A 15932-nucleotide genomic window follows, 5' to 3' on the forward strand; every position below is an offset into this window, starting at 1 on the left:
TAAAAGGACATAGTGATGATGGGGGGGGGGGGAGAAAAAGTATACGTCAGTGCTTTTGTATTTTCTCAAAATGTTGCGTTCACCGAAATAACCTTACATCTGAAACATTTTTGTGATGAAAATAATATGAGGTGGGAGGAAAATCTATTTTTTTTGTTCGAGGGAATTAGTAAAAAAAAAGCAGTACTTAGAGAGAACAATAACCTTTTGCAAGAAATGCCTATTTTTTTTTAGGGGAAAGCTAATTTTTTCTAAGAAAAATCTTGTTTTTGGGGGAAAAATTTATTTTGCAATAGAGAGCAAAAGATATGTGTGTGAAAGCAGCATTTATTGAGGGAAGCAAATGCAAAAGCATGTATACAGTGTTGGGGAGTAAGTAGTTATATGTAATGGAATTCATGTAATTTAATTACAAAATAAATGTAACTAATCTGTTACAGTTGCTGAAAAAAATTGGATTATTTTCACATACATATGGATTTGATTGATTTCTTTCCCAAATTGCATCGACTGCTCTAAAATGTGAGACACCAATGTTTCAGGAGTTTAGGACACAGAATAGTACACATGCTGATTTAATAACTGTTTTTCTTCCTATTTTATATATGCAAATGCTTTATTTTTTAAGATTAACGGTTTTTGCCAAGGCATTGTTAGATGCCAGTATTTCCTGTTAAAGCTGTATCATAGTAACCTTCACAACACTGTTGATACATAATTGTTTAATGTAGTAAAATGTCTGTTCTACTTTGTAATTATATGAATGTGATCTGTGTCCACAGGCGTTTGATGACTGCATCTTCGCCTTCTTTGCTGTGGAGATGGTCATCAAAATGATAGCCTTGGGGATTTTTGGATCAAAGTGTTACCTTGGTGACACATGGAACCGCCTGGACTTCTTCATTGTCATGGCAGGGTGAGGAATCCCGCCTTTTTTCTCACTTGTCACTCATGCATTCAACCATTATCACCATGGTAAAGCTGGTCAAGTGGGACCCACCACTCGATTTTTAGACTATGAGTTGGGAAATAGAATTACTGACAGATTTAGATTGAAGAAATAGATTTCCCAGTGCTCTGATTCATTAACCATTTAATAAAACATTCCCCTTGTTGTTTAAAATGACCTTTAAATTGACAAGAGTGATGAATGCATAAAGACTTCACTTTTAAAACCTCTATTCTTTCATTATCCTCATGTAAGATCGACAGAAAGAAAGGCTATAGAGATTGACCTTTAGTGTCTGATGCTTGCAGTATGTTTCCTCTGCTCTGCTTTCTTCAGGATGATGGAGTATTCACTGGACGGTCATAACGCCAGCCTGTCAGCCATCCGGACTGTGCGAGTGCTCAGGCCCCTGCGAGCCATCAACAGAGTTCCTAGTAAGTGTCTGTCATGCTGGGAAATCCAGATAAAATGGGCTATTTATGGTGATTAATTGGTTCAAGATGGTTTATGTGCTTTAAGCTTCTGGTGGTGTTCGGGTCATTTTGACCCGGGGAGGATTTTCTTTTTCCAAAAAATAATATCATCACACTGAGCTAAAACTTGGCTAAAACTGACCCTGTTCACACAGGGTATTACAACTTCCCAATGTTTTTCCACCTTGTTACATTTGTGGTATTCACAGTCAAAAATGACCAGCATACAGAAAAGTTCATAAAATTCTCATTATGCTATTTTATCACCAAATATTGGATTCAATCTGGCAGCTTTTTTTCTTTCAGTTAGGACAGGTTTTGCATTTCTTTTTAGAAATGGATTGATCATAGGCCTCATTAATCTAAAAAATTAGCAGTTTATCACACCATTGTCCTTTAATGTTTAAACAGGAATTTTATTTTGAAATGCTTTTATCATAAAATGGAACAAAGCCATACTTCCCCAAATGGCCAATGACCAGGAAAAACTTAAGTGCTGTAGGGTTTTCAACATAGCAGGGTTAAACATATTTATCAACCAGGTTAAAGGGCTCATGAACTGAGAAATCAAAAGTCCCTTGATCTTTATATATATATATATAAAGGAGGTCATTGTACTATAAAACCTTCTGTAAGTTTCAGATCTCAGTAGTCTAAAAACAGCTTATACTGAAGCCAATTTTCCAAAACGAGAGAAGATCTACGCCTGCTTCTAAATCACTGCCTGTTTTGTCCCACCCACCAATTTGCGCACAACCGCTCATAGAGCCCTTTTTTAATTCTACAGTAAGCATGTGGACTAAAAGCGCATGGCGCAAGTGCACTCAGGGCATGTCCAAATACACTTTTGCTAGTTTAACGACGGGAAAATGGTCGGCGTGCCCGGCCGCATGGTCTAAACAGGTTTTCCCTATTCTCTTAATGAGAAATGGGTGTTTTTTGGGCATAATGTTCAGTAAACCAATCAGAGTCTCACCTCCAGTCCCCTTTAAAAGCCAGTTCCACTTGTGCCATAGTGGGTTCACTATTTACATGGCGGAATGTAATTTTTCATTCTTAAAAATGTTTGTGTGCCCTGTGTGTGTTATAAGTAAAGTGTACACAAAGTGTATGCGCATTGTGCACCTGCCTAGGCACATATTACTAATGCGCTTTTAAATAACAAATAAAAAAATATTGAAAATATTTAGAAACATATTTAGACCAGGTTTGAGTTGGTATATGGTGCAGTTTATTTTCAGTTTCTCAAAATAGCAATGTGCCAAACAATGCTCCTGAACACACCGATTGGCGCACAAATAGGCACAAATGCATATGCTATTTAAACAACGCAGCGCATGACGGGAAAATGATAACTGCATCGAGCTGAAATTAGCTAAATCACTTGTGCCGCATTGCGCCGGATGTATGATAGGGCCCATAGTAGGTAAATGACAAGAGCACAATTTTCACAAAGACAGATTAAAAGATGATGATGTACGGACTATATTGGATCCGATGTCACGCTACACAAGTGTGACTATTAGCCAGTCATAGCAGTGGGTGTTTTCTTCTGAGTCTACAATGAGCCACACCTGTTCAAGCGTTCTGATGAGGGGGCTCAAAAACTGGACGGTTTTTGATAGCATTCTAAGTGTACCTCAGAGAACAGTACAAAATAAAAAACTAAGGCAGTTGATGACCCCTTTAAGTCAACTATGTCACGTAAGCTAAGTTCCTGGAGATCCACTGAATAGTCTTATGATTAGTCACATGGCATTAACTCTTTAGTCGATTGGCTTAAAATGTTGCATATTTCAAATCGTACATTTCCAGGAAAATATTTTTCTCTGCTATAAATTTTCTTGTCGGCAACAAACCAGCTACCATGTTACAAAAATCAGCTTCAGCAACCTAAAGGCTGGTTAGACCTGGTGTTTCCAGCAGGGTGATCTTTAGTTGTGGATGCTGCCTGCCACTCAGGGATGTTATTATGTGTCCTTTCATCTGTGATGAAAGGAGAAAACAGCTGCCTGATCTATGACTTGTGAAGCAGAGATCATTTCAGCCAATCACGTGATGAGCCTGTGTGCAGTAAAGACAACTTACAGAACACACTAGTCCATAAATTACCCAGAAGAACATGCCCCACAAACTGAGAGAGGCATATTTCTTCCAGTAATGAGCCTCTGTATGGTGGACTGACAGTTATATTTGATCTCTAGATCCTTGTCTGTTAGAAAAACAACAAGCTAACATGTCCCATAAGTCAAAGACCATATAACATTATCATAGTGTCCCCTCTCATTACTGTTAACAGACTTCTACACAAACAAAGGTCTGCTCGAAAGTTTGTTCTTTTCTTTCTGCATTTGATTAACAATACAGTAAACGGTAATATTGTAAAATATTACAATTTAGCATAAATATTTTCTACTGCAATATATTTTAAACTGTAATTTATTCCTGTGCTGCACGTTACTACACTCTTCAATGTCACATGATCCTTTAGAAATCATTCTAATATGCTGATTTTGTGCTCAAGAAACACTCTTTATTATTATCAATGTTGAAAACTGTTGTTCTGCTTAACATTTTTGTGGAAGCCATAGTAAATTTACATTGAATAGAAAGTTCAAAAGAAAAGCATTCCCTAATATTTAAAAGTTTTGTAAAACTATAAATGTCTTTATAATGTTTCTCTTTTGTTCAATTTAATGAATCTTTGCTGAATCAAAGTACTAATTTCTTGAAAACATACACCGTATACGTACATAGATTTTTAAATGTAGATGTTGGTAGTGTATATAGAAGTGTACTGTACACAGTTAATTTCCCATTTGTTTTGTAACATTTTGGAGAGCAAACATTTTAGTGCACTTGAATTTCGACAGCCATAGAAATAGCAGAATCCCTGGTTAGTGCACTTACTACACAAGATGGAGTAAGACACATCCCTGGAGTGCGTTGGAAATTTAAAGTATGAGTAATTCTGCCCCACCACATCAGCTTTAATGACTCTGCTGTTGCCCAGATGGAGGACGAGATACCGTGATGTATTTGTCTTGGTGGAGTGTTGCCGCCAGCAGAAGTGCTTTTAGTATGGAATGATATTACGATTCTCTGGAGTGAATTGTGGATGTTAGTTGGAGTGTACTGTATGTCTGTGTCTATGTTATTTTGTTATTGCCGACATGTCATTTCACACCTGAAGCTGTAATTCAAATACCAAGCTAGAAAATCTCTATCTCTCATCTATCTGTTTACACAAGAGTGAGTTAGTGTGTTCATCCACTTCCACTGTGTGACCACACGTATCTCTAGGGGGCTCATTAAAAGTGTCCAAGCGATGCTGTGGCTCCACACTGTCTTTGGAGGGAGGGCTACAGGCCATCGAGGGGATATCCACACTCAGACAGGCCCATTTAAGGCCTCTTCTCTCCATATCATATACTTTCATTACATCAGCCACACACCCACCTCAAGCACATTAGTCACTCGGATCCACCGGATGCATCACTCCTCTCTGGGGGCACTTCTCACGTTGATGTTTGCCGATGTTTTTATGCTTTTTCAGTGGGTGTCTTTGTGCAGTTTTTTACCATTGTTGTGTCATCTCAAGAAAGTAGAGAGACAGGACTGATTCATCTGAAATAAGTATGAGTATCTGTAGGAAAACAGGCATTCATTCCGCTTGAGATATCCTGAACGCTGATGCTCTCGGGCATATACATTCTGACAGTTTTAGTGTGTCACTGAACACAGTTCACGCCGGTCTGTCTTGATCACTGGGCCATGTGACAGTGACACATGCAGCTGATTTACATATGCATCCATGACTTTTCTTTTGCTCTATTTTGTTTGTTTTCTAGGACTCAACTGACTAAAATGTTTTTGTGATCCATTTCACATAATCTCAAAAGTGAACAGCAGAATTTTATAGCAGATTCTATTTTCTTCAAACTAAAATCAAAACATGTATATCTTTAAATAATAAAATAACTTTATGGACTCCCCACATCCTGTCACATGCTTCAGAGAATTTTGAAAAATTATTTCCTGCTGTCCAATACCAACATTGGAAAACATGCTTCTAGCTGTTAAGTTTCCAGCTGAAACAAACAATCGTTGCAATAAAACACCAACAACATGTATTCCTTTTCACACAAATTTTGATTACAAGGGCAGATGAAAAATGAATGAAGACTTATTTCCTGTAACAATGCTCTATTGTGACCTCAAAACACTTTTAATTTAATTTGTAAACTGATACATTGATGTAGTAAACTTGCTCGTTAGCCCACCTGGTACAGCGTTATACTTGCATTGTGTTGAATTCAGATAAAAGTCCTGTGAAACATGAGTCATGACACTTAATAAAAGAGCTCATAGACTTTTAGAAGCACACTAAAATGTCCTGTTCTCTTCAGCAAATGTGTTTTATATCACTTTTGCTTTTGTAAACAATACCGGTTTAGGGATCCCTCGTATGGTCTTCTCGTTAATTTTTGTCCAAATGACATTTCACTTCTACCGCCAGGAATATTTTTTTTTTTTGACATTTCACATTGACAATGTACTGTACACGTGAGACCAAATTATACCCATTCATAATAATTTTTATATCAATATAAATATATTCTAACATAAAAGAGTGCAAACAGTTGTTTTAGCAATACCACGGAAAAGTATAAAGCAGTTTTAGTCAAATTTAATGTGTTAGCTGTTAAAAAATAACAGCATTAGACTAAATCATTGAATCACATACATTAATATGATAACTTTAAAAGGCGTTTTTGTATTCTTTAGAATAGTATCATTTTTAGCTGCCTGAAAGTTCTGATGTGAGTTTATATTAGCATGTGAAATACACTCCTTAAGCTTTTGCTATTATTTTAGTTTTCAGTTGTACACAAGAATTCTGTATCCACTCAAAATGTGAGGGTTTCTCTCACTTCCACAGTGCTACTGTAGGGTGTTGCCAGGGCCTTGTTATGTGGTTGATAGAGTGATTGTTAGCACATTGCTGTGTGGTTGCTAGGGTCTTGCTGTATGGTTGCTATGGTGTTCTGAGTGGTGGTTAGCTTTTATCAGTGGTAGTGGAAACCTGCAGTGAGGGATAATGGGAATGGACATTTGTTCAGTGGTTAAAGTCTTATATTTCCATTAAAGTCTGACCCAGTGAGTCCCTGTGATCCATCAGCAGTCCATTTAAAATATGCGATTTCTGTGCTCTGTCAAGCATTATGACAAGTGGGACCGATTTAAGTTAAAGGTGTCGTTCTACAGTGTAACCTAAGATTTGCCATTTCACCATATACACTGTTAAAAGGAATATTTGTTAAGACAACAAGAGTCGATGCGACATGATGCATTCAGATTTGGGGGTTTTCTCAACTATTGTTGTAAAATGTGCCTTAAGTAAAATTAGTTTATGTTTTAATTTGTTCATTCACTAAATGTAAAATGACACATTCAGAGAACAACATCAACATCAAGGCAACTACAGATTTTTTGTTCAATAAATTTTCAGTTAGGAACTAAATAAACTGATCTATGGTTTTGGTAGCAAAAGTATCTGAAATATCGTTTTTTTTTAATAATTTTTTTATGTTTGACTAATCTGGAGAATTCTGTTGGTCTAACATGTTTTTTTTTATGTAGTTTCAAGTAATTCACAGTTCAACTTGGCGATTGGTAGATTTTAATATAAATACAACACTGTTATTGGTCAGCAGTTATCAGTCGAGTATGATAACCTTAAAATATTGACTCGTTAATCTGTATACTTGTCTGTCAGCTGTTTATACTGGTACTTAAAAAAATTAAGCATGTTATGCAAACCCTAAAAGCAGTATGGAGTAAGCACACAACAACTAAAACGGTGTTGCGTCTGTGTTTCTGTATTTCAGGTATGAGGATACTGGTGACTCTGCTTCTTGATACTCTGCCTATGTTAGGCAACGTCCTCCTGCTGTGCTTTTTTGTCTTCTTTATATTCGGCATAGTTGGGGTGCAGCTGTGGGCTGGTCTTCTTAGGAATCGGTGTTTCATGCCAGATAACGTGAAAGCGTAAGTACAGTCCTGCTCTTATCTAACCGGCAGCTTTCTTCCCCTCTTCTCCTCCTTTACCCTCTCTCCGCTGGGAGCATGTCAGCGCTGTCGATATGATCCAAAGTGGCAGCCAACTGTTGCCAGAAGCAATGGCATTTCAGCCGCTGACAGTCTTGTAAACTGAACATTGCACCCTGGCATAAAATCAGTGCTGAGCATCGGTCCCTGAGCACTGAAGGTACTCACACCTCCAACAAAGGTATATGGGTAAAAGCATATTAAATTTAAAAAAAGCCTTGAGAGGCTTTGATGAGTGCAGACTGCAGTCGTCAAAATGAGTTGAATTATAAGTCATATATTTTGACGTAATGGGACAAATTACTGCTCTCAGAATGCATGTGTTTTGATTCTAGAGCAACAGCATTTTCACCTGTCAGGTCTTATTTAGAAATATGAGCCAGTGAAATGCCCCATTCTGAAGTGTTTTCATGAAAGTTATTTTTTTGAGTTTAAAATTATATTAGTATATCATATTGACCTGGATCAGCCTTTACATACATACAGTTGATTTCATTTTTTGTGTCACTTAGCAGTACCATTTGTGATATGATATTCCCAAACTCTCTGTGGCTCTCTGTGGTATTTGTTGATTTAATAAAAATGTTTAACCCTTATGTTCTATTTTGAATTAATGCCCCAGTTACCCCAGTTGTGAAATTTCCCTCTGAAACATCATTCTGACCTGATTATAACCAATTAGACAGATGAATCAGTTATGAGTAAGAGTTTCCATGAAAAAGAAAAGGAAACATCTTTTAAAAAAACTAGTTTAAAGCTAGTGCAATTACAAAACTAGTTTTTTTTTTGGTTTTGAAAAACATTAGTACCATTTTTAATCTTAAATTAATGACTCTAAACATGTCATGTGGTGTAACCGTAATAAACTGCAATTTTCTTCACGTCATGAGTACATGTGAATGTTTACATCAATATCATTTATAAAAATGTATAGATGTCCACTTTTAGGGGAGTGGCACCACTTGACATTTTACAACCTGCACCAACCTTGCCTTGTCATAAAAAGGGTCAAATTATCTGATATTTTAAGACACTTACTGGCCTTGACACACAGTCATGGGGGTCCTCTCATGTACATGACTCATGTAAAGATAAGGAACATGCTGTGTGGTCTCTGAGCATATAATGTGTGTCTTATTTAATAAGTACATGCCATATATTCCACATTGTTTTCCATGTGTTTCCACAGCCTTTATAATCTGTCACACATGAGTCCGTACTACATGAATGAAGAAGGTGAGGACAACCCCTTCATCTGCTCCGCCAATAAAGAGAACGGCATGTTGCGCTGTAATCAGGTGCCCCACCTCAAGGAGGGTGTCGAGTGCACTTTAAATGCATCTCCACCGGGACATGCCTACTCTGGCCTGGATGGGACAGGCAACAGCAGCTGTGTTAACTGGAACCAGTATTACAATGTGTGCAAGCCCGGGGAGCTCAACCCTCACAAAGGGGCAGTGAACTTCGATAATATTGGATATGCCTGGATTGCGATATTCCAGGTAGGTTCCTCTTTGAATGTTGTTTGTAATCCAGATTATTTCCATGTCGCCGATGGTCTTTTTGTTGAGCGCTGTCGAAATGGAAATGCGTTAGTAAGCATCATTGTACTTTTCCCTAAAGTCAAAGGCCCTAGTTATTCCAAAGATAGATGAGGCTAAAAACCTTTTATTACTCGATTTTCATCTTGAAAGGACAAAGTCTTGTTAAGCACGCTTCAACCATACCAAATAATTGAATCTTCTGTGAGCAAATGTCTGTTTTAGTCATTTCTGCCCCTTGCTCAGGAGGAGCTCTGCAAAGTGATGAGATTTTTCGATGGTAATGTGATATCTTATATCACATGCCTGTGGAAATTAAATCAGAAAAGAAAAAGCTTCCCGTCACATATTAACTCGTCTGTACTTTCAATCCATCCTCATCAGCAGAGTTGAATCACCACAGACGGACTGGTGGCACAAACCCTGTTTAAGCATATTTAATATGTGCAGTCATGCCCTTGTTGGAGGGGTGCATTGGGCCCGTCATACGGACATACAATGAGACCTGTGCTCCATTCTGTTGGAAATGAATGTCAGTCTCATTTGTCCAATCGTAACAAGTGGGTCAGTCACATGATGTCCCTTTTGGCTGGGTTATAATGACATTACAGGATATGCAATTATAAAAGAGGGCCTGAAGGGTTTTCACCTGTGTCAACATAAGACCTTAATAGGATCTGGATTGTACTTATAAGATGACACCTCCGAGAGCAGGTCATTCTAAAATAATGTTTCTTTTGGCACTTTTATGGCCAGATCTTTTTTCTTTTTGTTCTATAGTGGTTACTTTAAAAAATAAACTTTATACCATGCCATCATTTATTTTTGATTATTTTACAAGTTGTCCCAGATCCAGACTTTTAGTCTTAAAAAAGAAAATCCATTTTACAGCCTTTTACATTTTAAAACAAAGAGTAAAAATTATGTTGTTAATAATATTGTAGGGTTTAATGATATTTTGTGAAAATGTATTTATTTCATCATCTACACAAATTATTAGCATTTTGTCACCGATGAAGTTAATGTACTTGGTGAGAAGCATGTTTGAAATGAAATAAGACATTGTGTGTTTGAAGAAAATGAATTAAAATCAAGGTCAGTTTGACTTCTGTGCAGAATATTTTTATGAATCATTTTAGATCAGGTAATTTTTTTAATTATGTTAAGAGTTTGAAAATATTAATTTATTGACCCTTCATCTGGAGTTTGATTGACAGGTGACCTGACCAATCATAGCGCCACATTGTCTGACAAACAAATAAGACCAAAGAGTAGTGTGACGAGCGTCCCGAGGACAGATCAGCGTTGCCCTGGAAATGAACACCTTGCACCAGCAGAGCCTCATCACGAGCTGATCGGCCACACCTGAAGCTCATTTGCCGCCAGCCAGATAAGCCGTACTCGGCACAACAATGGGGAGACTGATACCTTCACTGCGGCTGAGACCTAACCTGTGTTTACTCCTTTCTCTGCAGACACCAGCGTGTGACCGATCAGCACCCGCGAAGACTGCACAGACGAGCACCCAGCACCGGGAGACTCGCATGGAGAGCACTAGAACACTCAGCACGCCCAATATTCACCTTTACTGCATGTTTGTGAATAAATCCAACCTCCGGGGTATTTATTTTGAGCTCTCCTTGTCGTGTGTTCCTTCCACCCCGTGACAGTTGGTGGAGAATGCGGGCATAGCAAGTGGAAGTACACCAGGGACAACAAGTGATCTCCGTTGACTCAATTATTGCAAATGTTCGAGAACACGGCAACCCTGGAGGGGTGGGAGCGCGATGACTGGGCGCGAGGCCTCGCTCCCCTGCTCACGGGAGAAGCGCAGCAGACCGTCTTCAGCATGCCCGCGGCCCTGGCAGACCGCTACGACGACGTCAAGCAAGAAACACTGGTTGATGGAGGGAGACCCCACGGCCGCCCAAGTGCTGGAATGCATGGTGATTGACAATCTCCTGCGTGCCCTGCCCCGTGTCCATCGTCAGGTGGTCGCCATGAGGAACCCGAGGACGACCCTGGAGCTGGTGGAGGCGGTTGAGCTGGCCGAGGCGGCCCGGAGCCGGGAAGTGGGAGAGCGAGTGCCGCCGTTTCCCCGGAGGGTGGTCCAGGGACAATGCGCGCCGGAGGGCCTCCTTCAACCCCTAAGTTTGGCTAAGCTCAGCGTGAGGACGACAGACTGAAACACTGCTGGGCCCAAGTGTGCACGCTAGAAGGCCAAAATGTCCAGCCAAAACCCCATCCTCTCCCGCACTTCATTGTGGAGAACAGCCTGCTCTTTTGGGTTGCCCAGCGGAGGGGGAAGGAGAAACGGTTACTGGTGGTGCCCCTGTCGAAGACGGAGGTGGTTCTGCAGCTGGCCCACACACACCCCCTGGCTGGACACCTGGGGGCAGCAAACACTGCGCAGCGCATTTGCGACCGGTTCCATTGGCCAGGGTTGGACGCCGAAGTCAAGCAGTTTTGTCAAGCCTGTCCCGTGTGCCAGAAGACTTCACCTAAGCCACCTCCCCCCACCCCGCTCATTCCGCTGCCGATCATAGGAGTGCCCTTCGAGTGCATCAGGATGGATCTGGTGGGGCCGTTGCCGAAGTCAGCCCGGGGACACGAACACATCCTGGTGATTGTCGACTATGCCACCAGATATCCAGAAGCCGTACCCTTTCGAAAGGCCACGGCCAAGAACATCGCGCACGAGCTGTTCCTGTTCTTCAGCCGAGTCGGCATCCCAGCAGAGATACTGACTGATCAGGGGACCCCTTTCATTTCCCGGCTAATGGCCGACCTCTGCCGGTTGCTCCGGGTGAAGCAACTAAGGACATCAGTGTACCACCCCCAGACGGATGGACTGACCGAGCGCTTTAATAAGACCCTCAAGCAAATGCTGGGACGGGTGGCAGCAGAAGACAAGCGCGACTGGGATGTAATGCTACCGTACGTCCTTTTCGGAGTCCGAGAAGTCCCCCAGGCGTCCACCGGCTTCACCCCATTTGAGTTACTGTTCGGCCGACAGCCAAGGGGGCTACTGGATGTCGCCAAGGAAGCTTGAGAGAAACAGCAGCCTTCTCCCCAACGTTCCGTCGTCGAACATGTCACCGTAATGCGGCAGAGGATCGATCGCATAATGCCATTAGTCCGGGACCACATGACCAAAGCACAACGGGCTCAACAACGACATTATGACCGGCCGGCCCAGCCGAGAGAGTTCCAGACGGGGGATCGGGTGATGGTGCTTGTACCCACAGCGGCGTGTAAGTTTCTGGCCACCTGGCAAGGGCCCTACACGGTCATAGAAAAGGTGGGACCGGTGACGTATCGGGTACGCCAACCTGGAAAACGAAACCCCACACAGTTGTATCATATTAACCTGCTCAAGCGATGGGTAGGAACCCGAGACCAAGCCGCTGCCTTCGCCCCTGTGGAACCAGTGACCGTGGACATGAACCCTGATCTGTCGGCCGGACAGAAAGCGGAGTTGCAGCACCTGGTCGGTCAGTTCTCCGATGTGTTCTCCGACCTCCCCGGGTGGACCAGTGTCCTCCAACATGACATCAAGACACCACCAGGAGTCATCGTTAGGCAGCGGCCCTACCGAATCCCAGAGGCTCGCCGGCACGCTATTGAGCAAGAGATTCAACTTCTCTTCCATAGCCGCCCCTCTGACAGACCTGACTAGGAAGGGGCAGCCCGAGCGAGTGATATGGAGCCACGAGGCAGACGAGGCGTTTAGACGGAATAAAACAGGTGCTGACCTCCGAACCGGTCCTCCGCGCCCCGGATTTCAGCTGCCCCTTCCTATTGCAAACAGATGCCTCAGAATCAGGATTGGGAGCCGTCCTGTCCCAGCTCCAGGTTAGTGAGGAACATCCTGTTTTGTTCATTAGCAGGAAGCTGACGGCGGCCGAGAAGAACTACGAGGCCGTGGAAAGGGAAGCGCTCGCCGAGAAGTGGGCTATCCTGGGGCTTTGCTACTACCTGTTAGGAAGGAAATTCACACTGTTCACCGACCATGCGGCCCTACAATGGATGTCCAGAGCCAAAGAAACCAACGCCCGGGTGACCCGGTGGTTCCTGGCGCTCCAGGATTTCCACTTCACAGTTCACCACCGCGCTGGCACCACCAACGGCAATGCCGACGGACTATCCCGGATCTGGTCAGCTTTCTCAGGTCTGTCAGGGGTCTCTCCCCTACCACCCCCAATTTCCCCCTTGTTACTGTCGCATCTCTCCACCAGGACCAGGTCAACGCCAAAGGGGGGGGGGGGGTTGGGGGGTGACGAGCGTCCCGAGGACAGATCAGCGTTGCCCTGGAAATTAACACCTTGCACCTGCAGAGCCTCATCACGAGCTGATCGGCCACACCTGAAGCTCGTTTGCCGCCGGCCACAACAACGGGGAGACTGATACCTCCAATTCGGCTGAGACCTAACCTGTGTTTCTCTGCAGACACCAGTGTGTGACCAATCAGCACCCGCGAAGACTGCACAGACAAGCACCCAGCACCGGGAGACTCGCACGAAGAGCACTAGAACACTCAGCACGCCCACTTCTCACCTTTACAGCACGTTTGTGAATAAATCCACTTGTCTCCTTGTCGTGTGTTCCTTCCACCCTGTGACAGTAGATTAATGTGGTGGACTTAAACTTTAGAAACGAATTGACGTCTTTTTCTGTGGTTGAAACAAGATACCTTCTGATGTTCATTCATGTTTATTTCAGAACTAACAAATATTGCTATAAGTGTGATTGCATCATATAATAATTGCTGTTAATAGTGTTTATCGTCTGGTTGACTATGTCTTGTATTAATTTTTCTGAAAATTCCTGTCATATGCACATAAACTGATAGTCACCACTAAAAAGCTACGGCTAAATATTGTAGAAACTTAATTTTTTGTTAAGTTGCTTTGCAATGATTTGTATCGTAAAAAGCGCTATACAAATAAACTTGAATTGAACTGAATTAAATTTAATTTTGCGATATAACTAGTAAAAAGAAAGAGATGATCGGTTCATGTGCCGCTTGAACTGAGGCGCTACAGCGATCTGTCATGACACATAAATAAAGAGCCACAAAATGGTATTTATTGTTTGAATTTCTTACAAAATGGCAAAATTTGGGGGCAGGTCTTTTGAAGGGTCAATTGTGTGGCTGGCCATTCTCAAAGTGTTAAAATTGAATTTTCATTCAATTTTCCATCATAGAATGCTATAAAGTATACTGTAATGCATTATTTGAGGTGTGGTGGAAACAGCGCTGTGATGGGCATGTTCATGACTGTCAGAAAACATGACAAAAGTTACAGAATTCTCCAGTGATGCAGGTTTGTTGGACTTTTAAGTGGACAAGTTAAACTAGTGAGAGAGTTTATTTTCTAAAATTCCACTTGGCCAAAAGTGCCAGTAGCTGAAGAAACACCCACATAAGGAAATATTCAAGAATATTACTGCTGTAACCAGCTGAAAACAATCCAACTCACAAGTTTTTGTTAGTCTGACATCCATTAAAAACTAAACCCAACTGGACTCTTAAGCAATATTTTGAAATTATGCTTGGTATGGCTGTAAAGTAGGCTAAATCCATAATAAATTATGTAAAAATGTGTGTCTAGCAGTAGTTGCATTTGCAAAATGTAAATGTGGATACGTTTTGAATCGGCTGTTTTAAAGCCAACTGTGTGGATGCACTGCGGAAATCTAAAAAAAGAAGACTCATGTTTTTGTTTTTATCTGAACAACAGAAAATTATCTCTTTAAATACCAAAATGTTTATTTTCTACAAGCAGATAATGAATCTAGTAGACAGCATAGAAAGAACTGGGGTTCAAACATGAGGTCTAATGCTAAATGATACAGCTGGATTAGAATGAAATGCAGTGCTGCAGGCGCAGAGCTTCCAAAACAAATTACTCAATGCTAACAGACTTAACCCTGCAATACTACTACTACTGCGATCAAACTAACAATCAGACCTCTGGCATCACTCTGTGCCATGAACTGTAAGACTATATATGTCATTAGTACTTTGTGTTCACTGGAGAGTATTTATCTCCTAAAAACATTTCAAAATAAATCTGTAGATGATGGGAAGAAGCAGTGCAATTACAAGTGCTTTAGTGTCTAACTCTTTGTGTTCAAGATACAAATTAGAGACGCCTTTGATCTGAGTGTCTAAACTCATGTAACTGATTGAAACTTTACCTCAGGTCAAGGTGCATTAGCAGTGCTCTACATTTGAATGTGTTTAACTCATTTATCATTTATTATTCAAAAACCTGCAGAAAAACAATATGCTAAACTTGCAAGGCTTTTCATTCCCCAGACGAACTCTCAAAACTCAGTGTTTGAGCCACCAGCCATCTGCACAGTTAGAAATGTGAGCCAGGCACCTGAGACTGCTATTCTTCTTGGCCAAGATCAAGATAATGATCATTTGGATCTTCTGTCTCGCAGCATTTTATCTTCATTTGATCTCTATTTCTCTTCTGTTTTTGCAGGTTATTACTTTGGAAGGATGGGTGGACATCATGTATTACGTTATGGATGCCCACTCCTTTTACAATTTTATATATTTTATATTGCTTATTATAGTAAGTATACGCTAATTGAAAGTATTTAATGTTTTTAGCCTGTTTCACACCACATACATGAGTAGAGTAGAGCAGCAGCTGGCAATTGCAACATGCAGAGTCATGTCTGTGAACTTAATATCAGGGTTAGACATAATTCACTCTTTGATTCAGTTTATGGGTTTGAAACGAAATCGCTCAGAAATTTAAATTGTAATTACAGGAAATGGTAATTATCAGATTACAATTGAGACAGATATGGCATTCTAGGGAATAAAATGTTCCT

The 15932-nt window shown here is 41.2% G+C and overlaps 1 protein-coding gene across 3 annotated transcripts in view; it reads left to right on the forward strand.

Moving 5' to 3' along the window:
• cacna1ha (calcium channel, voltage-dependent, T type, alpha 1H subunit a) overlaps positions 1–15932 on the forward strand; it is a 107897-nt gene that overhangs the window by 55217 nt on the left and 36748 nt on the right. For all 3 annotated transcript variants that reach the window (XM_059558310.1, XM_059558329.1, XM_059558320.1), the window contains exons 4-8: positions 783–916; positions 1286–1383; positions 7314–7473; positions 8723–9035; positions 15575–15667. In XM_059558310.1, coding sequence (XP_059414293.1) covers positions 783–916; positions 1286–1383; positions 7314–7473; positions 8723–9035; positions 15575–15667 — 798 coding nt within the window. The remainder of the gene's footprint in view (positions 1–782; positions 917–1285; positions 1384–7313; positions 7474–8722; positions 9036–15574; positions 15668–15932) is intronic.

Source organism: Carassius carassius, chromosome 1, assembly GCF_963082965.1.
Source record: "Carassius carassius chromosome 1, fCarCar2.1, whole genome shotgun sequence".
NCBI classification, from domain to species: Eukaryota; Metazoa; Chordata; class Actinopteri; order Cypriniformes; family Cyprinidae; genus Carassius; species Carassius carassius.